The 24122-nt window shown below is 39.6% G+C and overlaps 1 protein-coding gene across 1 annotated transcript in view; it reads right to left on the bottom strand.

Annotated features, from left to right (window-relative positions):
• Positions 1-24122, bottom strand: part of PLXNC1 (plexin C1) — a 142674-nt gene that overhangs the window by 77416 nt on the left and 41136 nt on the right. The window contains exons 6-13 of the mRNA XM_075209404.1: positions 19489-19654; positions 14613-14700; positions 14224-14326; positions 10115-10165; positions 7559-7689; positions 3569-3742; positions 2616-2700; positions 2124-2324 (exon numbers count right to left, since the gene is read on the bottom strand). Of these exons, the coding sequence (XP_075065505.1) occupies positions 2124-2324; positions 2616-2700; positions 3569-3742; positions 7559-7689; positions 10115-10165; positions 14224-14326; positions 14613-14700; positions 19489-19654 (999 nt within the window). The remainder of the gene's footprint in view (positions 1-2123; positions 2325-2615; positions 2701-3568; positions 3743-7558; positions 7690-10114; positions 10166-14223; positions 14327-14612; positions 14701-19488; positions 19655-24122) is intronic.

Below are 24122 nucleotides of genomic sequence, written 5' to 3'. Positions count from 1 at the left end.
GGTAGTCTCGCACAGATTGAGAATACGTTTTGCAATACATTACAATTCTGAATTGATCTCTGCAAGGCGTCGTCTGTTTTCCAGTTTCACATTTATGCAAATCCAATCCCAAACGGCTACCCTTATGCTTAAACTATACAGAAATCTACTTTCTACAGGATGGCTAGCTACTGTAAGGTTGATTGCCCCACCGATACTAATCCAAGTCTCCTATGAAAGTAAGTAACTTCTCCAGTCCACTGTGTGCTTACGTGTGTGAGGAGCTGTGACCAGCCATGCTATGGAAACACTGTACCCAGAAACACATGTTACTGTCTTCATATTGCTGCAACAGTTATGCTTAAGAATGTACTGGAGGAGTTATCTTGCAGCAGAAGGAGGGGAGTATGAGTACAATTATTCATTGTGAGAGGGTCTGGCACCCAACCTCATTATCTGCAAGGCACCAGCCCAGTCCAACACCTGTGTCTCAACTGCATTATTCATCTATTTTAAACACTAAGTAGTCAGGGGGGGGGGCTCTAGTCTTTCTTTGCCCATACCCACCTGCTAGCCAAGAAGGAGGACCACATATAGCAACAAGACAAAGCCACAGTAGGGTCTTCACAGTTACACAAGATACACAAATTTTATTGATATGGCATGTGAGTAATAAAAATAGGACTCCATGATAACATTTTGGTTGAATAAAGAACCCTCACACCCAATAAGCAGGACTGCAGGTGTTCCATGTCTGGAACTCCCATACCAGATACCCTAAACCAACCCTCTAGGGCTCACAGTTTGAACCTAAACTGCTGCAGACGGATGTTGTCCATGAGGTTTTTAGGTCAAATGTGTCAGCAATCTGCATCTTCAGGTGTATCAAATCAAACCTCAGTTGAAAGATCTAGAGCAGTGTTTCCCAAACCCCCCCAGGGACCTCTAACCCCATGGACCTCTAACAGCGCAGGTTTTCCAGGTCACAAGTGAAATAATTAGTACCACCTGTGGATCTGTCACATTGTATCAGTCAATAAAGAATACACCTGTGCTCCAGTAAGGAGATATGGAAAACATGCACTGTCAGGGGTCCCTGAGGATTGGATTTCGGAAACTGATCTAGATCAATGTCTTCCTGCGCCCCCCTTAGGTGACAGTGTCAATAATTACCCTACCTGTTTCCACGGACAGAAATCCTCAAAACATGAACTGTTGGAGGTGAGTGAGAACTGGCGTTAAGAAACACTGATCTAATGGTCTATTTATCAAATAGAGCAGAGCTCTACATCCATGTAAAACAGGAGTTTTCATTGGATTTAGGGCTTCTCCCTATTTAAGAAGCTCTCCCTGCTAGTGAAAGCAATCACAGGCTATCGCCAGAGAACGCTATTGTCGGGTATGTTTGGTGAAGCTTTCCCATACAACAGATGACGTTAGCCGGTGGTGCAGTAAGGAAAAATACTTTATTAGTAAAATAAAACATCCCCCCTTCCAATTTTTTTCTGTCTATTTTTTTTACATTTTTTTTTTTTATTTAAATGGAGGTGGAACTAGAAGCCCAAGTCCAGGCTTCCAGTTCCCGTGCTCAGACACAAGTAGGCAAGCTGGCTCACGCAGACCCAGAGGGGACCTGGGCACTGGCTTGGCGAGTAGTAAGACTCCTCTTACCACTGCAAGCCAGCACTGCTGTGAGATGAGCTTTGCTCAGCTCCCCCGGTGACCTTTTCTTGATAAACTGGCTGACAGAAGATTTTCCAACACTGCAGTAAGCAGCAATAGAAAATATTCAATATAGCCCAATATTAATGTGGTGTATGGGGAGGGATCAGAATAAACACTTTACAACTATGTATGTGAGAGACAGCAGCTGCTGCATAAACAGTTTATTGAATATAAACAGGAAGCACATAGCACAACAGGATGTAATCAAAATACATACATTATGCATGTCAATATTTTAAGGGGTATACTTAGTAAACTATGGGCTTGAAAAAGTGAAGATGTTGCCTATAGCAACCAATTAGTTACCATTTATTTAGTGCATTCTACAAATCTGATTGGTTGCTATTGGCAACATCTCCACTTTTTCAAACCCGCAGTTTACTAAATATCCCCCTTAGTGTTAAAACAGCAATAGTTACCTTTATTCTTAGTTCGATCTCGCCAACAACGTCATTAAGCACAGCAAAATTACGGAAAATTGGGTTATTCCTGTAAAGTAATTCCCCACATTTTACACTACTTTCTTCAATGTTTATATTTATGTTGTAATTCTGGCTGATGTCATGTAATTGTGGAGCTGTGAAATAGCAGTGTGTATTATTTCCTGAGCATTCAATGTTCTGGAAAAAAAACAGACAATAGACAAGTAAAAAAATAATGCATATTATGTTATGAGTGCTACAGAGTTCTTCCCATGAGGAAGCGCCCTGGCCCCCAACCTCCCTCAGTGCTTTGGTAACTGAGCAATAACGTATCACTTTCTGCAATCTCTATAGTATAGTGTAAAATAATATAAATAATCTTCATCTACACAAATAGATATTGTTAAAGCTTGGGGCCACTAGTCTTCATCTAGAATGGTCTCATGGATTTCACATGTAGATTGCTCATAAAAATCATGTGATGCTTACGTTGTATAGAAATGTATTCCGTGAAATGGTTAAATTATCTTTAAAATCCAGGTTTCTACCAGATATTGAGAGATTTCGACCACCACTAAACAAAAAGAAATAAATCAGTTGGATAAAGCAATAGTCATATTGAGCACTCATTTATTTTTACACTTCAGTTTTATAATAGAACATTACTTAATAACATAACACTATTTGCTTATTAGAGCACTTCTTATTGAACAAAACAATTGTATTATCTAAGATATGTTTTTCCTCAGATCCTGGACCTTCACCCTAAAGGTTACATTTTTTACTTTTTGGGGTGTAATTCAGCAGACTAAATGCCAATTGAATATTTGTCTCCTCCCTGTCTGATGTAGACCCACATGTGACTGGTCAAACTGGATGAGATCTGCATCTCACTATTTGAGCCGACAAGCTGGATTACTTCCAGTGTCACTGCAGCCTATTAGTGCATTTGGAAGATGAGTGCACACACAGACTGACAACAAGCAACGTACGACTGCATTCTTCAATTTACCAGCTTGGATTGGATCATTATCAGGTTTCAGGGTCATCTGTGATATTGCACTTTGTATGGCCAGTGTAGATTACAGGCAATGTTTATATGAAGCAGCTAAAATGGGAATTTAGGCTAATATGAGTATGGCAATGTTTGATCAGACAAAAAACATGGTAAAAAGTAGTTGTAGGAAGGTAAAGGGTGAGTTTGGTAGATAAGAGATTGGCTAAGTTTAAAGTCTGAATAGTACTGATTAAAAGTAAATATCTGATTAGTCATGATAGATTAGTGGATCTCACCAACTGGATAAGGTCTCAGAAGCACATGAAAAATGTATTTCAGCAAATAATTTAGTCTCTCCCCTTAGGTACAACAGAATTTACGAGTACCTGTTAAAAAGTAGTCAACTACCCAACAAAACAACCAAATGTAGTTGTAATCATTTTACCTGTGCCACACAGAATTTGGAAAGTTCACAGAACAGGATGGCAAGGATTCATAGAAAATATCTCCTTGGTAACACTTCTGATCGAAATCTACACACAACCTCTTGATTTCTTTCTGACTTTGCGGCAAGGACATAAAGGCATGTGTGCTATTTTGGACATAGGTAACTTTAACTCTGCAAGAAAAAATAGGGACAAAAGACAATTGCAGCCACTAGAAAGGGAACATACATCATACATTCAAAACGTTACACTGCTATATAATTTATTTTTAAATTGATATATTAGAGAAATTATACATATCATAAGAGAGGGCACTCAACAGTTCTGCAGCAGTCTTCAATGGAGTTTAACATAGCTCTGTCCTATACCAGTATTCATATGCATATGGTTTATTTTACATAAGTATGGTGCCAACATTCTACACCACAAGTGGTTCATTGATGATGTGTTTATGATATGGTTAGGCACTATTGTTGATTTTAATGATATAATGCAATATTTAAATGGCCTGGAAGAGCAAATGTGTTTTACTTCAAATGTGGACACCAAGAAGATGTGCTTTTTGAATGTGACAGTATATTGTAATAATGGGAGACTAATGACTTCCTTGATCAAAATACAACATTATATGAAACTTCATCCCTCGACATTGCCCATCTCACAGTGCATGCATGTCCTTAGAAAAACATTTATTTTGTCCTTAGAAATAATTCTGAACAGGCCATTACTAAAAGACAATTGGATCATCAGAATAGAGGGATAAAAAACCTGAGATCAGTTGCAACAGGTAGCATGATAATTCTCAGTATTCGGTTCAATACTAATGCCAAGTTGAAAAAGGCCCTGAATAGATATTTGGCCAGCGATAGCTACAGATCTGACCTTAAAACAAAAATTGGTGTTAAATCACTTTTGCCAAGCTACCATAGAGGACTTAATTTAAATGAGTTGCTGATGCTTTCTGACATTAAGAGGGAGAATAAGAGGACCCCATACAGCCTGAATAGCTCTAAACCAGGATGTTTCAGATGCAGGGAATGTATAGAGGAATGCTCACGAGTAGGAGCTTCCCACACCCACATAGTGGGAGAAAGATTGTGATCTGACATAAACTAACATGTGCAATGGCCATATTATATATGTATTTATTTGCTTGTGGGGTCTAATGTATGTCAGAAAGACAAACTTTTGGAAAAGAATGACATTTCACAGGTCCTCCATACATGTGGCATAAACGAACGGCATGTTTGATAAGCCCATACCAACTTCTGGGAAAAAGGATATCAGGTTTTGACACTGATATGTATGATGACTGATTGGGTAGCACTCCATACGAGGGATGTTGACAAAGGTTTAGTGCTCTTAAAAAAGGAAATCCATTGCATTCACTTTCTTGACATTGTGGCACCATAAGGCTTCCAGAGTCACCAGATCTTCATCCAATAGAGCATCTTTAGGATGTGGTGGAACCGGAGATTCGTAGCATGAATTTGCAGCTGACATATCTGCGGCAACTGTGTGATACCATCATGTCAATATGCACCAGAATCTCTAAGGAATGTTTTCAGCACCTCGTTGAAACCATGCCACAAAGACTTCAGGGTGTTCTGGGGTCAAGCTTACAACTAACAGGAAAATAGGAGTTTGATACATGAGGTTCAGTGCCACAGATACTGGTCCAGCCAAATTGATATGGGAATTGTAAAGCGCTATGGTATTTGCTGGCGCTATATAAATGTTGATGATGATGGGGAAAATGCTAGAAGGGCTATATGATCAAGTTAAACAGCAATATTGCATTGGGAAGTCAGTGGTTTGTTTTAGTAGAGAGTGGTTTTGTGTGAACTGTATAGAGATGTAGTAGTTAGGTACAAAAAGTGTTTTGAGAATCTGACGAGCATGACTAAAGAAGTGTGTTTTCAGGTAATACTGTAAGTTTAGGCAGAAGGTTGAGGTTGACTGAGAGGAAAGGATCATGTATGGAGAGTAGTTTGTTACAGGCAGAATGTGCATTTAATGGATATTGAAAGTGATTGGAGATAGATGATATCATTGAGGATTGCTGGATAAATGAATTAGGTGATGTAAGGGAAACTACTGTAAAATTTAATGTCTGATTTTGTGCAGTTAGGTTGAGGATATTACAATTAATTACAGGTGAGTGGAGTGGTGTAGTGTCAATATAGATAAAGCAAACGTGGTACGATGCAGGGAGGTGAAGGATGTTGTAATTCTACGTGTTATAGAGGGATAGGAAAAAAGATGTTAAAGTGTGTTAAACATTGTGGAACAACAATTGTCCTAAACTTTTAACGCAACATTACAAATTTAAGAATTTGACGGAACCTATTTTTCAAACAAAAGATTATGTTGGTAAAAGTGTAATGCATGAAAAAAGCATGGAAACACGTTAAAATGCATCACTAAAATGTTTCTAAAGAGTCTGTTTGTTTTTATGCCTTTTTACCCATTTCCTTAGGAAGTATGTGTGTACAAGACCATCGACAACAGATCTAGATAATTTTAAGAGTCCCTTGTGGCTGTGTTGCATTTTTAACATTTTAGTAACAGAAAAATGTAACATTTTAGTAAAATGTAAAATAGTAACAGTACAGTGCTTCTTCCTTTATATATGTATTGGACACTATTCTCTATATTTGTGATTGTTTTCTATAAGAACTAATTTATTGCAGTTTGGTGCTTAAAATTTAATGAAATCGCCTTTTGCGTAGCGGAGTTCCTAGCTAGCTAGGAGCTGTTTGCGGCAGCTCCTCCCATTTGTTATTTTTCTGCAATCAAGACAGAAGAATCGTGGGAATTACAAATATGGCCCCCCCCTGGGCGAAGAAATGAACAGATTTCAAGCAGGACTTTTTTGGAAGTACAAATATGTTTGGGACAGGGGCAAGCCGGACTTTTGGAAATACAATTTTTTTTGGGACTTTTTCAAGCATGGACTTTTGGATACAAATTTATTTTGGACTTTGTCAAGCATGGACTTTTGGAAGTACAAATTACTTTGGGACAGGGGCAAGCCAGACTTTGGATACAAATTTATGTTGGACTTGGTTTACAGCCATTTTTGGATTGAAAGCTGCAGACGAAAGGAGAAAACTTCATTGGTGAGTATCACGGAATTTCTTATTTTTAATAAAAATATGTGGTATCAATGAGGGTGTTTACTGTATTTATTGTGGGCTTATTATTTTTAATAAATCCTAGTGGTTTTAAAGAGGGTGTGGTGGTTTTGAAAACATTTTCTTTTGTGGAACTACAGGTCCCAGCCAGCTGTGGGTGTCAGGGCATGTTGGCACTTGTGGTTCTCCAAGTGCCAACATGCCCTGGCTACCATGGGTATGCTGGTGCTTGTAGTTATACAAGCAGCAGCATGCCCACACTATTTTGGGCAACCTGTCTGCCTGGGACTTGTAATTCCACAAAACAAAATGGCGTCTGTTTTTTCCCCAACTATTTTTCGCCAGTATTACCCTACTACCCACAGCCCACGGGGGTAGAAAGAGCCCTAGTGCTATCAGCACTGGGTTGGGTGTCCGTAGGGGGGGCCCGCTCGTTTTTTTTGTTTTTTTTATTTTTATACTTGGATCTATTCTTTACAGTTTTGACAGCTGCCGGAGCTGTATGACAGGCAGTGTAACAGTGATGTATTTACAACTCGCTGCTACAACACAGGAGAGTTTGCCAAACACGGGAGTGTTTGAAATCGCTGCAAATCACCAGAGATGACCAGCGATTTTGAAGATCAGGGTAAAAATCGCAGCTTGATACATTTGATACATACCTGCGATTTTAACACGCTGGCAAAATCGGACCTTGATACATTTACCCCCAGGTCTCAGTTTCACTTGTCTGCAGCCCCCAATAGTAGCTACCCTTTATTATATAAGTCTACTATTGTGTGGAACCTACTTGTTCTACAGTTGGAATTCTAGATGTAAGATAACATATGGTGCACTAACTGACATACTTACTCCTGTGGTTTGCAGTTCCTGGTACCAAATAAAAACATTCTTGTCAAGTTCTGCAGATTGTTACCAATAATTAGGACATTCTTCTTTCCTGCAGATGTTACTCTGCTAGGTATTACAGAATGAATGGAGACCTAGTGAGGGTAAAAACATTATATTGAAAGTCTAGAAGTAAACTTGCTTGTATAATAGTTCACAACCACAACCAATTGCAATTTGGTATGATTAAGAATTCACATATTCTAAGTACAAACCAGGGTAGAATTCCTTACAATAACTTCCAATGACTGGGAGTGTAAGAGGTGCAGGTGGGAGGTAAATATTGTTTTAAGTGGCAAACAGTAATGATTAAAATCTCCAGTTATTCATTTGTTTGGAGTGAAAGTCATTATTTCCACACATTTGTAATATAAACTATACAGAAAAACAAAAATACCACTGTAATTCCTATGTGAGAAGAGTCTGGTAAAAGGTCATGTTTACAACTTTATATGTTTTTTTTCTTTTCTTGTCCCATTATATTTGTGTTTTTGTAACTGCCTTTTCTATGCTCCTCCCCTGAATGCTGATTAACAAATTCAGTGACTCTCGTTCTAATATAATCTTCAGGTCAAGCCTCTTCTTCTCTATTGTGCTTTCATTCTTATTAGCTTTTATAAAGGAAGCCCATAATATTGATCACTTGTACTACTATAAATGTATTCTGTCCTGAATCTTTCTAGCAAACAGTCTTGCTTTGATAACTTACAAATTTGTTAATGGGGCAGTCCACTTTTGTACGAAAATACTTAATATATACTTCTACATCTTATAGTAAATCGGAGTATCCCAGTACCAAGACCACCCCATTACCTAAAGCCAGGATGTGGATTACTCCAATGAAGGACTCAATCTGTTCTGTCCTTGATGGATTGAAATACACTGGAGCGAGCTATGGTATCCCCACTTCGGGTAATAACTAGCCCCGGAGGGATAGGGTGAGAAATTTAATCAGTGTTGTGTTGCATTCTGTTGAAATGTAGTTACAGGTACACTCTAACTCAAACTGGGAAAGATCACACAATGGAGTCGGACTGCTCTATAATGAACTCAGCACACATCAGTTCCATAGTCATACCTATAGCATACTTACAAGCTTTGGAATTGAGACACAATGAGAAAGGGACATGGCTTTATCATGATGGAGAGGAGGTCGTGTGCTACTGAAACTTTCCTAAGCCTCCTTTGCTGAAAATATGCTGAAAAACATTTTGGTCCAAATTCCAGAAGGGGTGTCTGAAGCACCCGGAAAGAGATTCATACAGGGAGCTGCAACTTCGATATTGCTGAGTATATTTGGAGTTCATGTAGCTGCTTTTTTTCACACAAGTCTCTGGATGGCTGATGTGTGAGAGCAGTTGAACATTGCCTTAAAATGAAATCAGCAACACCATCTTGACAAGTATATGCCATTTAAGCCTGCTTGTCTTACATAGTGACTATATGGGGAGGATTATGTTGTGACAATCCATATATATGAACTTATGACTTATTATAAGCATCTATGATATGTTTTTGGACAGTGTATGTCCCAACGAATGAATATAACTGTATGCTTAATATTGTTTGTAACGTTTTTATATGTGTTTTAGACAATAGTTTCTTCCTTTGTTAATCTGAGTTTGACTGATTTTTATATGCATTTTCTATGGTTTGAAGTGATTTTTTACATTGGTTACCCATTTATTGACCATCTTTCAGCGCTGCTTGGTTTTTGTGCCTTTTTAAAATCCCATTAATTTTAAGTTTATGACCAATTATTAGGGTTAGGACTATCAGATCCCCCCTAGTATGTTAAGGATGTTAGGGACACCTGGGTTCATTATTAGGAATTATTGTGAGCCCTGTCCTGATGGGCCTATGCAACTGCTCCCTTGCCGATTTAGCAAAATAGCCCGATGCACATAAGTGTTGGTGAAAATCAACATGATTTTATAACATGTTGATCTGAGGATGTCATTATGGTGTGTGCTTCTTAGTTTATACAAAAATACAGAAACACTGGCATAAGAGCTTATCACTGATCTCTAAAACCACAGTGCTGTGGCAAAATATTAAAGTTCAAGCCAGTGGTCTCAAACACTAACTTTCAGGAAGCATCAGAACAGGAAAAAGGTGTTACAAATTCTGAAACAACATAACATGATACAGGGTACTCAGAAGTCATATTTCCTTTCCTTCTGTTTGCATAACAGCATACATCGTAAATAAATGCAAAAATTCTAGCATATTTTTCTGCCACTGAGAACAAGGAGATGCAAGAGAAGTAAATATAATGTCACCCTATGAATGCTCTTTTTAAGTTACTGGGCTTTTAATTAATTTATAGACCCAATGTCTGCTATTTCAACAAATAACTATAGCAATAGATGACTCTGCTTTGAAAACATTGCTCTTTACTCTCCTTTCAATAAGAACAATTTGTAAGCCTTGAATTGGTTTCACACAATGAGTCTGACAACAGATTTGTTTTGCAAATATAGAAATTTAGTAAATAAATATATTAAAAAGTGAGCTTACGTTAGTAGAGGAGCTCTGCACTGTTCTTTCTTCAATGCTTTTGCATTTAGCCTATGATATAAAGCATACAATTCAATAATGAGTAAGAAGCTCTGGTTAACATTTTGTAATTGATGTACTTCCTTGAAAACAAGGACACATTTTCATTTCTATACAACTGTGACTTCTATAATTTAACTATAGAAGTGATGGACAACAGACGGGCCTATGGCTGCATGCAGCCCTCCAAGCCTTCCTGTGACTCCCAGCAGCTTCCTACTTTATTGTGAGATGTGCAACACTTGTTTCAGTGTCTGCTGATATATTATTACAGATAGGTTTCTTTGTCTTTCTTTAAATGTATTGTTTGAAATTATTATTGAGATTAAGGGTAATGTGTGGCCCTTTTGAAGCTTAGAGGGACACTCATGTAGTCCCTGAACTGTATCAGTATACCTGCCACTGAACTGTAGAATATGAAAATAATTACAAAAGTTACATTAATTGCTCACATTATTTTTCTATACATTATCGTACATGACAATAAGCTCTCTGAAGATTTCCATTTTTGTTTTCCAGCTTAGTTTTGTCAGCTATAGAGGTAAATAATATAGATTAATTGCATAGCTTATTGAATAACATTAACAAATGTATAAAACAATCTAAGTACAATTGCAGGGACAGGTAATACTGAAGTGTAAGCTTTTAAAATACAATTCCATGTACATCAGTTTTAGATTGTTAGGCACATTGATCCCAGTAGTGTGTATAGCCATTATTGGTTGTAAGTGAGGTAGAGTCACGGAGACTCGTAACTATGGAGCAACACACAGAAAAAACAAAACAAACAGGACTCAAAAGAGGAGTCAAATAATAGGCCAGGCTGAGATCCAACAGCAAGGTCCAGTAAAACAAAGCCAAGGTCACACACAGACCAGGATGGAGGGATCATCATCATTTATTTATATAGCGCCACTGATTCTGCAGCGCTGTACAGAGAACTCATTCACATCTGTCCCTTTGGAGCTTAAAGGAGAGAGAGAGAGAGAGAGAGAGAGAGAGAGAGAGAGAGAGAGAGAGAGAGAGAGGAGAGAGAGAGAGAGAGAGAGAGAGGAGAGAGAGAGAGAGAGAGAGAGAGAGAGAGACTAGGGTCCCACGCAAACACAGGGAGATTATACAAACTCCACACAGATATGGCCATGGTTGGGATTTGAACTCATGACCCCAGCGCTGTGAGGATGGAGGGATGGAGGTGCTATCTCATTCTAAAGCTGCAGGAACTATCCTAGGTAAACCTAATGCCAGCAAGGGAATAATGGCAATGTGTGTATTTATGTAGGTCCTGGCCAATCAACTGCTGGGTAGGAATTATGTGAGCAGCAAGTGTGACTGATCAGCTGCTGGGTAAAAAGCAGGTGAGCAGAGAGGGATGACTGCTCATCTTTTATGTAATGAGCAGTGGTGAATCTAGCAAGAGCTGGTAATCAGCTGGTAATCAGCTGCAATGTGGAATCCTCAGTAGCAGCTCAGAAAGCAGGGTGAGTAAGGTTGCTCAGCAACAGAACTCTGATATTCAGCAAAATCTGGAATGGATTTCTCAGACAGAGCAGAAAAAAACCGCAGAGCATAAAAAACATTACACACCCAGGGCCTGATTAAGTAATCTGGCCACCCTAGGTTGACACACCCATAGCACCCACCCCCAAAATAATTTAAGGAAAATTCAGGAGTATTTTCCAGCAGACAAATTTAGACAGATTTTCTTACCTGTTCTTGTTGCTCTTTCTTGCTTTTTCTTGCAGATTTGTTGTCGTTTAGCTACCTTTTGAAAGTTGTGGTCCTGTTTTGAAAATGTGCAAACCCTCAATGATTAGGCTCCTTAGAGAGCATTCTCATGAATGCAACACAATACAGAGATCATACCCCCCACAAGCAGCCAAATCATGAGCCCCCAGCCATTTCATCACAACGCAGCGGCAAATTCATGACTCCCCTGCACACTGTCCTCCTCAGAACACACTCTGCCCCCCTTCTGCACTCTGTCCCCCTCAGAACACTCTGTCCACCTTTTTGCTTGCTGACCCCCTTTCTGCACACTGTACCCCTCAGAACACATGCTGTCCCCCTTTTTGAACACACTCTGCCCCCGTTCTGCACTCTGTCCCTCTCAGAACACTCTGTCCACCTAGAACACATTCTGTCCCTCTTTCTGCACACTGTCCCCCAAGAGCACACTCTGTCCCCCTTTCTGCACGCTTTCCCCCCAGAACACACTCTGTCCCCCTTCAAAACACGCTCTGTCCCCCTTCAAAACACACGCTCTGTCCGCCTTTAAAACACACGCTCTGTCCGCCTTCAAAACACACGCTCTGTCCGCCTTCAAAACACACGCTCTGTCCCCCTTCAAAACACATGCTCTGTCCCCCTTTCTGCACACTGTCCCCTCAGAACCCACTCTATACCCCTTTCTGCACACACTCTGCCCCCCTGCATAAACACGACTTCTTACCTGTCTTCTCTTTCGCTGGCAGTCAGCACTTCTCACTGTAGCTCCTCACTGACACAGTCAGGACATGATGATGACATCACGCCCGACAGCCAGTAAGGAGGGAGGAGGGGGAGAGGATGAGGATTGGGAAGGAGTGGGTAGGAGCAGAGGGGAGCAGGGAGCGACAGTGTGGAGGAGGGGGGAGGTGCGGCTCTAAATGCACACAGTCAATAGCAAAAAAAAACAAACTTAAATGCTGCCTGCGTTGCCCCCCCCCCCCACAAGTCCCAGCACTTCTAATAGTCGATCATGCTCTACACGGTCTGCGGCTACACAGCCCTATACGCGGCAAGCTGCGATGCACTGTGTGCTCTGACCCCTTTTTATCATATCCAACAATAGCTTCAGCAATTTGTGCTATAGTAGCTCTTCCATGGGATCGGATCAGAGACACTAGCCTTCAGTCCCCACACTCATCAATGAGCCTTGGGCGCCCATGACCCTGTCGCCGGTTCACCGGTTGTCCTTCCTTGGTCTACTTTTGTTAGGTACTAACCGCTACATACTGGGAAGACCTCAGAAGACCTGTCGTTTTGGAGATGCTCTGACCCAGTCATCTGGCCATCACAATTTGACCCTTTTAAAAGTCACTCAGATCCTTACACTTGCCCATTTGTCCTGCTTCCCACACATCAACTACAAGGACTGACTGTTCACTTGCTGCCTGATATATCCCAACCTTGAGGGGTGCCATTGTAATGAGATAATCAATGTTATTCAGTTCACTGGCCAGTGGTTTTAATGTTGTAGCTGATCTGTGTATAATATAATTAACCCCTCAGTTTACACATCATGTTCATAGTCAAAGTCTTATATTTGTGTGTTTGTGTACTCTTCTAATAGTTATATTAGAATTTCTACAACCAAAGAAAAAAGGTGACCCCAAGAGTGAACGGAGAGGAGGGGTTGCCTCTATGAATAGGCAATTAGCAAAATGTATGTAGTGTGTGTGTAGCATCATAGTGGCGTCAATGATGGATGACTGATGGTTAGAAATAATGGGTCTACCTAATAATATTTACTAACTGGAAGGAGGTTAGGGTAAATGGTTCCTTGTTACAAGTATGAAGAATGCAGACACTTAAGGAATATAAATACAAGTTAAAACAGTAGTGTGCACAATGTAGAAGATGTTAAGTTTGCCTGTTATAAAGGAAACAAATATTGAATCTGATAAGCTTGCCTAAAGACGAGTGTTTTCAGTGAACGCATAGAGGTTTGGATGCTAGGGGAAAGTCTTGTTGCAGGAGGGAGGGAATTCTACAGAGTGGGTGCGGTCCAAGAAAGTACCGCAACCGGGAATGAGATCAGGTAATGAGTATGGATAAGACGTATAGATCTTGGGCAAGGGTAGAGTTGGGAGATATTTTGAACCAAGTGAGGAGATGTATGTTGGTGCAGTTTTGTTAATGGCCTTGTATGTTAGCAGAAGTATTTTTTACCTAATTCAGTAAAATATAGGCAGCCAATGTAGGGATTGACAGAGGGGAACAGCAGTGGAATCGTGGTTTGTAAGGAAAATTAGTCTAGCTGCTGCACTACAATGACATGTAAACTCAAACTCATAATACATTATATTTACCTCATCTGCATAATGTTCACATTGAGTCAATGGAGTCAATGGAGAAATACATGTAGAATCTTTGGTGCACCATAAACATCCACTTGATATACAGTCGAAGCAACTGTAAAAGGAAAACACCATTAAATACTAAAGCCCAGCAGGTCTGTATTTTCAGTGTGTAGAAATCAGAATGAGTTCACCAAGTGTTTCAGGACAAGCGATTAGGAACTAATACAGATACTTCTTCCCTAGATTCTCTCAATCATTTCCTGTGACCATGATTACACCCATGTATATAATCCACTGATGTCTTTATGACATTATTAAGATAAAGCAAATCTAGTTTTAACTTACTAAATTACAGTATACTGATTAAAAACACCATTTGAATACTATAAGACATGTACCTGAACTTTGAATACTGCGAGCAACGTTTAAACTGAAAATCTGCGGAGACAGTTCTGGTATTACTTGTTGCTTCAACAGATATGTGTTCTGAAAAGTAAAATAAAGGTACATGAATAAATAATATTTTTCATCAACATACTTTTAAATTATTTTCATTTAGTTTTTTATATACACTTGTATGTTTTAAGTTAGTTCCAGCATGTCATATCTACATTCATGAACAGTGACACAGTCTGGTACTCTAGCACAAACAATGTTGTGTGATTGTAGAAACCTGACAAATAGACGACAACTAGTGATCTTAAGCAAGTTAACATGATAGGGGGGATACACAGCATTCAGTCATTTGCCAAGGGGTCAAGGTTAACAGGCTAATACAGTGTTTATTGCCACATTATTTTATTCAGTATATGCCATACTTACCAACTTTCTGTTGGTGAAATCCGGGAGCCTGCAGAGGAGGTGGGCGTAACGGGGGGGGCCTCCAAATGGCGTCATTTTGGACCCGCCCCCACGACGTGATGACGCAAAACGCGTCACTTGACAGCGGGGGGCAGGGCCAAACGCCGCGATTCCCGGTGACTTAATTTGGGACTTAATTCTGCCCACTTCACTAGGAAGTGGGCAGAATTATCCAGATGCGGGGGATTGCCACACTCGCCAAATGCGGGAGTCTCCCGGATATTTCGGGAGAGTTGGCAAGTATGGTATATGCACTCACTGATTGCAACTTGCCAATATTTTTACTGTTTAGTATACTGCACCTGGTTGAGATGTGTAATGTTTTACTAAAAAAGTTCTATTCACCACTATAGAACAACACCTTTGAATTTACATTTTGTAAATTTATCTTTTTTAAACAACTAAATAGTTCTTATTAATTAAAGCAATGGACCTTTGTGTTGTCTGAAAAAAACTGATGTCCATACCACCATTTCCTTTAAATTATTCATAAATTTATATGCAGTATTTTTTTCAGCCAGCAGCAATTGAGCTACAGTGTAGTTATAATGTTACTGAAACAATATTTTATTATTATTATTATTAATATTTATTTATAAGGCGCTACAAGGCATCCGCAGCGCCGTACAGAGACAAACAAAATCACAATACAATGGGAGACAGCACAGCACAGTAAACACAGCAACTCAGTACGCTCAATGCACAGCTAGAGAGGGCGGGGAAGGGGGAGGGAGGATCCGAAAACGACGGGGTCCAAGAAGGGGGGCGCGGAAGACAGGGAGACCCCCAGGGGGGAGGAGGGAGGGCTAAGTAGCTGGAGAGCAGAGTTAGAAGTGGTGGAAACAGGAGGAGAGATGGCCCTGCTCAGAGGAGCGTTCAATCTAATATTGAACATTGAATACATTAGAGCTATCAAGATTCAATTTTATTACATTATTGCAGATCTGACAATTTCACATTTAACATCAGAAATAATATGCTTAATAAGTTTCCTGGTAGGGGGAAATATAATATAGGAATTGCTCTACAAATTCTGAAGGAGTTCCCTGAAATTACTAAATTTAATCAGTGTAGATGAAGGAAGTCCTTTAGAGGAACAGTAATAAAATGGTTTAGTTGAATATATTGGTAGTGTTATGTTATTTATATTTTTTAAAGTGTAAAAAAATTACAAAAAATCTGTTAGTAATAAAACATCATATTAGAGACGAAAATAATAAACTTTGAAAGAAAAATACAACACTCCAATGAAATAAAACAAAGCCAATGTTTTAAAAGTAGACGTTAGCAATTTATATTTGACACAAAAGTAATGTATTGCCCCATATATTTTTTAAATGGAGTAAAAAAACAATTTATCAATGAAAGAAAACAGAAAAATTCCTACATGAGATTTTATTTTTACATCTCCTTTATATTTCACGTACTTTTGGATCATGCAAACGGTGTTTTTACACTGCTTTAATAAAATATTTGCATTTTAAATGTCAGTGTTAGGAACTCACTAGCCAGCACAATGAAACTCGGAGTCTACTCCGAAAGCCTGGTGTTCGCTGGAGCCCCTAGTGGTGGGGACAGACTTGGCCGCAGGCTGTCAGAGGGTCGAGAATCGTATACCGGCTAAGGAGAACCCAGGAGTGGAGTGATTGGCGGACAGCAGCGTGGGGTTCAGGCAGAGTAAACCAAGGTCAGAGGTCACAAGCACAGGTTCGGAATCCAGAGACAAGCGAAAGGTCAGGTGCACTGGCGGAGGAGCAGAATCTGGCTTCCAGGCAAATGGTCAGGGTCAGAAGAGTCGGTTCAAGGTCCAGGAACAAGCAAGGGTCATACACGGGAAGTCAGTCACAGGTTTTAACACCAAACAGAGAGAGAGCAAGCAGGCAGCAGAACTGTGAACAGGACGCTATAACCGGCAGTGAGGCCCAGTCCTCACTGCCCTAAATAGTACAAGGAGCCAATCAGAATAGAGCCCTACAAGTATCCACAGGAGTAGCCTAATTGACAGTAGTTCAGGTGGCCAATACAAATGCAGAGCTCAGCTGCATAATAAATAGCCCAAATATAGACTGCCTTCTTCAGCACCTGACATAGCCATGATTGGCTCTATTCTAACTACCCCTGTGCGCGCGCGCCCGCCTATTGGCCAGCTGGCCGGGTGCCGCGACAGGGAGCCTGGAGCGTCCCGGTTGTTGCCCAGACAACCGGGACACGGAAACCGGAAGGGAAATCTCGGTCGTCATAGCAACGGCCGGGACGCCAGCAGGGGACACCAGAGAGTTGCGGCGGCCGCTGACACCGCCGCGACTACTAACAGTCAGTCAGCCTTTTTTTTTGCTGCCACTACTTGCGTGGTGAATATTCAGACAGCTGATTGATGTTAAAACATCATCATCATCCTAATAAAAAACATTTATTCGATACGGACGGCATGGCTGTAATTCAATAGACTGCCATGTCAATTTCCAAACTGCTGTATAATTGAATATATTTTCAGTATCTGATCTTAATCTGATCAAAATCATTAATTGATTCATCATTCATCATGTGTTTCCCTATCTTATGACGGCTTTATTTGCAATTGCCGTTAATAGCCTAATAGCACGCTGTCTCTGCTGCTTCGTTAATCATAACACACACCCTGGCAGACTGTGTATTAAAGGTAGGGATAAATGGGGAGACCTGGGAATGTTTTCTTCTTTGATTAATGACATATAAAATAAATATAGAAAACAGAGAAATAATTAATTGTCTTGGTCCCACCAGAGACATATGGTTTGCTGTCCTGTGACAGGAGACAGATAAAGAATACAACACACCCCAGCACGTGTCTTAATGCAATTTATATATGAGTAGGAAATATATTTGCTTCCAGGAGTGTAATTTCAGTCTGCAAGTGGCTCTAGCTTTGGATCTCACCCAGTAACTGTTTATCTTCTGAAATAAAAAATAATGAAAAGCAGATTGCATGTACAGTAGCTCAGGTAAGGTCAGTTCAGTGGACTGTCCTCATTTTGAACTGTGTGATTTTGCAACATTCTGAATGTAGTTGTCACTACGGAAGCCAACATGCCATGTGTCACCTCCTGTCATACAGAAGATACATTTCTCTTCTGACCACAAAATATGACCCGAATGTGCACAATACTGCCTTATACTGATGAATATCTTAGTAATACAGAACTCCATCCATTAACGTTAGTATGTACTTGTCACATATACACATTTGTTCTCCCCCTTCTCTTCTTTATCTAAAACCATTTTCATGCAAGGTTTCTCAAGGTACATCTGTAGGGACCATGAGCACTTTGACATGGCTGGTTACAGGATGAAATAACAATTTTGTTTAATTTTTTTCAATTGTTATTTTTTTTATTTTTTTTTGGAATCAGCTATATATTCTATGAACAACCTCAAGGTAATTAGAACAATATTGTAGATGATTAGCAAGCGCCTGTCATTTGTTTGACTACTTTAACTTTGCGGTCAAAGTTGCATTGTAGGGCTGCACTAACTTGTTCCTAATGTAGCTACACAAACTGATTTCTAAATTAAAATGCTGTGATAAAGCAACCCTATTGTGGCAACAGCTGGGAATATGATATTATGCATTGAACAGGGATAATTGCTACTATACTACTAGAAGAGATTATTAGCTGGTAGTTTTGAATGCAATATTCTTTGTCATTCTACTGTGAGAGGATACCTAAGGTACTAAAAGCCTTGCATATAACCGTCTTCGTTGGGTTCTCATTTATAAAATCTATCCTAACAGCTGCACAAATTAATATCTAAATTGAGCTCTATACAAAATAAAAAACGGGCTCAATAGAAATTAAAATTGAGCAGATACACATAGAATAATAACAAAAATAATAAATAAGAGGAAACTATCATAATAAAAAAAGTACTTCTGGCTCCTAGTTTGTGCTTTTCACCACATATACACGAACATTCTCTAATCGACTACACTGCTCTTGGACCAGATGAAGAGCACATATTTGAAGGTAAATTGTGTAGAGTGTGTACACATGAATCAGCATGATGATCAGGACATTTTTTTCCCCCACTTGTTGGTAAATCGCTAATCATTAGAATTTTTCTATAGTGTGTACCTAGCCTTATAAGAATAATAAATGGCATTACTGAGATTAGTGATGCAAATAAAAACAGCTTTATTGCTGGCTAGAATAAAGCAAACATATTTTACCATAAACTACCACAAACCTCTGAAACAAACAATAATACATTGAGTACAAAATAATCAAGACAACTAGTATAACCACTGAATAGAAATAAAATGTGTTTTTCATTATAAAATTTGTTTTATATTTGAACAGTTGAAAACTGGATGCCCTTTTCACACATGTTTCACATTAAATATGTAAATAGTTTTAGTATGGATGGAAGATATACCGCTTTCAGGTGATTTATTTGCAGGAAATTGGCAGGAACAGTTCACGGGTGATGATGTGGATTGGCCCAAACAAAGAATTTCCTTGGTATCCATATTTTTAACTTCACAATTCCAGGGTGTATTTTTACCAAGCAATGAAGGGTTTTTCTTAATATCTATTCTGATCTAAAATAATGAGATGAATATAAAAGTTTTGTTAGAAAAAATGCAAAATTATGGACTTTAGGTGCATGCTTCTTACATACAATTTGGAAAGACAATTTTAGCCTCTGCATCTGAACACAAGGCCAGAAATGCAAATTTGAATGCCACATAATGTAAAGTGGTAGCATAAAATAAATTATACCATTAATGATTTAAATTAACTGTGTACAACTAACCATTATTAGGTTTAGTATATTAAGGATAAATATAAACAAATTATTTAACCATTTTTGCTTGAATGGTGGATCTGCCAAACTATAATATGGACATAGAAGAGATAATATGATCAAGTGCTTCAAAAATACATTGGACCTGATTCATTAAGGAACGTATCTGCCTGTTTTGATTGTATTGTACTCAAAATCACTCTGCGCATGCTCAAAATCAGCAGATGCAGGCATCAAAATAGCCCTTTTCCGTGCTCAATGTAACCTTTCAAACCTGCCGTATCTCTTGCTCCAGCTCAGGGGCTAGTCTAACTTGGCCGACCTAATGTTATTGACCTTAGTGCTGCCAGGCTAGTGCTGGTTTTGGCGAAATTGGGGGAACAAAATCTGTGGGATTCCCCCCCCCGATTTTACCGCAACCAGCACTAGGCCAATCATCCGGGGTGGGTTGCACTATAGCAGAGGGACACAAGGCAGGGTCTTCCTGCCATTAAGACAAACCAATCCCAGGATCTTCAGCACGGAGCTAGATTCCTTAGGTAGTGGAAAGTCTTGTACAGTATAAATAGGACTCGTGTTTATTTCTCATTCAGCATTGCATGTTCCTCCATAAAGGAGCGACAGCAGTCTGGTCATTTGTTAATGGTATGTTTTTCTGTCAAGCCTGTTCCAGTGGATTTATTATGGGGTCCTTGGGACTAAAGAACAAAAGATTCTTACAGCCATTTTGGAATATTATGGAGTTCTTGGACGAGGAAAAAAATATATTTTCATGAAATATTGGAATATTAAGTGGTCTTTTCGACTGAATAAAGAAGATATTTGTCATGGACATTTGGACCTGGACTAGTATTTTTTTTTGGACACCTTCAGGACCTTTGGGAATATTTGGGTTTTGTTTTGTGTATGGTTTAAAGCCTTATTGGATTGAAAGCTTAGAAGAATGGGTCTTATATAGATGAAGATATCTGATGGTAAGTATTTTCTTTTCCGATTTTGGGACTACCAGGTGTTATTTTTTAAACAAAATAAATCTATTTTTAAACACTTTAGAGAGCTGCCAAGTCAGGAGGCTGTAATACCGGCTCATCCAACGTCTCAGCAGGCACTGACGAGTACATACATAGCTGCAGCGCCTGAATATTACAGAGGCCTGTGCTCGAACTCAACAGGCCACGGATCTTTTTGTGATCTTGTGATCCATGGCTTGATGAATTCAGGCGCACGCAGCTCCAAAATACGGTTGTGCTCAGAATACGTGCCCTAATAAATCAGCCCATTGTCTCAGTTCTTGCTAGGTTAAGGGCTGCTTCTAAGTGAGCAGTTTGGATGCTTTATCATGAGAAATTTAAACTAGCACAAGGGAGCAGTGAAATAAATAAGAGTAAAGCAATCTGATGTCCCACACAAGAAATATTGTTTGGGCAGGCTTGTACAGCAAGAAACATATTCAAAGGGAATCCCAGAGCAAACTACGATAATGATATGGGATTATCTGGATATTGTGGCTATTACATGGTGCAATGACAATCATGACAGGACAGAGTGGGGATAATTGGTGGTACTAATTTATGTGAAAGTAAACATAAAGGTTATTTGATTGCAAAGTACTGATGATGAAACTGAGTAACTTTGGGTAACTATAGAAATTGAAGAAAAAGTATTCTTCATAGTGGAGTGATCTACAGACCTACAGAATGGGAATTGGACAAAAACCTGAAGGGGGACATAACTAAAATTGTTTTAAATGGAGATGTTATAATCATACTTTAGTCTAACGGACGTCGAAAGGGTCTTCCACAAGTTTCAGCAAAAGTATGGACTCCCTAAATTCCATAGAGCAAATTTGATTTACAAATAGAGTACTGGATGTAAGTGTGGGTTAGAACTAGAGATGGTCACTGACCCCCGTGTTTTGGTTTTGGATTCGGTTTTGGATCTGGATTACCGTCGTGTTTTGGTTTTGGTTTTGGTTTTGCAAAACCGCCATTGCGTGTTTTGGTTTTGGTTTTGTTTGGTTTTGTTTTGCTATTTTTTTGGAAAATCCATGTTTTTGGGCCTAAATTAACCCAATTTAGTGCTCCAACTGTTTCAGAGACAAGTAATCTAATTGTTGAGGTAATAAATCATCCAAAAAAACAGTTTAATTCTTCGTTGGTAGGCCTATTCTACACACAAAACAGATTGTCTTCCTCTCCATCTATGCATATTGGCAATGCAGCCATCGTCTTTGAATGTATATTACACCCTACACTTATAGTTAAATATGTAAAGAAATGGAAAAAGCCAGTTTGGTTTCTGTCTCTCAAGGCCCCCCTCCACTTGTATAAAATACCAAAAAATTCAGCCATTATAGACTGTACAATATTAATTGACATGGAGAAAGCCAGTTTGGTTTCTGTCTCTCTAGGCCCCCCTCCACTTGTATAAAATACCAAAAAATTCAGCCATTATAGACTGTACAATATTAATTGACATGGAGAAAGCCAGTTTGGTTTCTGTCTCTCTAGGCCCCCCTCCACTTGTATAAAATACTAAAAAATTCAGCCATTATAGACTGTACAATATTAATTGACATGGAGAAAGACAGTTTGGGGGTCACTCTGTCTCTCTAGGCCCCCCTCCACTTGTATAAAATACCAAAAAATTCAGCCATTATAGACTGTACAATATTAATTGACATGGAAAAAGCCAGTTTGGTTTCTGTCTCTCTAGGCCCCCCTCCACTTGTATAAAATACCCAAAAATTCAGCCATTATAGACTGTACAATATTATGAAAAATGGACAAAGCCAGTTTAGGGTCACTCTGTCTATGACACCCTACCCTTAAGGATAAATTGCCCTAACAGCAGCCTTTCAAGATGGTATGTGATATGGAAATGCCACAAGTCCCTTTCCTCTTTGGGGGTAGATTGCACCCTACACTTACATAGAAAGTTTTAAAAAGATGTTATCGGCATCATCTTCAGCTTAATCCTCACCCTCATCAGTGTGTACGTCATCATCACAGACTATCAATTCATCGCCGCTTGAATCCGCCATTAGAGAACAGTCAGTGCTTGGATGTCTTGGATGGTGAAGGCCTTCCTCGTGGAAGATGTAGTTCATTTTTATAAACATCATTTTCTCCACATTTTTGGGAAGTAACCTTCTACGGCGATCACTGACTAAGTTCCCTGCTGTGCTGAACACTCGTTCAGAGTACACACTGGAGGGTGGTCAGCTTAGGTATTGCAAAGCAAGTTTGTACATGGGTTTCCAAATGGCCTGCTTTTCTTCCCAGTAAGGAAAGGGACTGTCTAACATTTCCATATCAACTACCTCTTGAAAGTAATCCTCCACCATCCTTTGCATGTTTATACTCATATTGGATGGAGTTATGGGCAAAGTGACACATTTTTTTGAAAAATCCTTCAAACCAGCCCAGATGTTAAATTGTTCTGGTCTGCCCCCTGTGTCTTCCCTGCTTCTTTTTTAGAAATTTAATTTTTTACGAGCAACAGCTTGAGAAAGTGAAGGAGGACACGTCGTCAAGCCGAGGCCCAGTTCAGCGGCCAACTTGCTGAGCAATGGCTCCTTGCAAAAGTTCACATCTCGCTCATTTACAAGTAAAGACTCAATGTAGGTTTTAAACCTTGGATCAAGCACAGTGGCCAAAACGTACTGATCCGAGTTCAAGATCTTAATAACTCGAGGATCATTGTGAAGCAAATTAAGTACTTGATCGACAAGGCCAACATACTTTGCTGAATTGCTTGCTTTCAGCTCCTCATTCATTTTCTCAAGCTGCTTTTCCAATAGTCTAATTAAAGGAATGACTTGGCTCAAACTAGCAGAGTCTGCACTGACCTCACATGTCACAACTTCAAATGGTTTCAGCACCTTGCACAGCACTGAAAGGATTCCCCACTGTGCAAGAGTGAAATACATCCCCCCTCCTTTCCCAATGTCATGACTTGTGCAATATGCTTGGATGGCTTTGCGCTGTTCCTCCATCCTCTGAAGCATGTACAGGGTGGAATTCCACCGAGTTACCACCTCTTGCTTAAGTTGGTGGCAGGGCAAGTTAAACTGCTCTTGGAGCTGCTGTAATCTCCTACATGCTGTGGCTGAATGCCTGAAATGGCCTGAAATTTTACGGGCCACCGAAAGCATCTCCTGCACCTCACGGTTATTTCGTAGGAAGCTCTGCACCACCAAGTTGATGGTGTGAGCAAAACAGGGAATATGTTGGAAATCACCCAGCTGTAATGCTCGCACT

Source organism: Mixophyes fleayi, chromosome 4 (assembly GCF_038048845.1).
Source record: "Mixophyes fleayi isolate aMixFle1 chromosome 4, aMixFle1.hap1, whole genome shotgun sequence".
Taxonomy (NCBI): Eukaryota; Metazoa; Chordata; class Amphibia; order Anura; family Limnodynastidae; genus Mixophyes; species Mixophyes fleayi.
The sequence above is the reverse complement of the archived record's forward strand: the minus strand, read 5'-3'. Positions and strand labels throughout refer to the sequence as shown.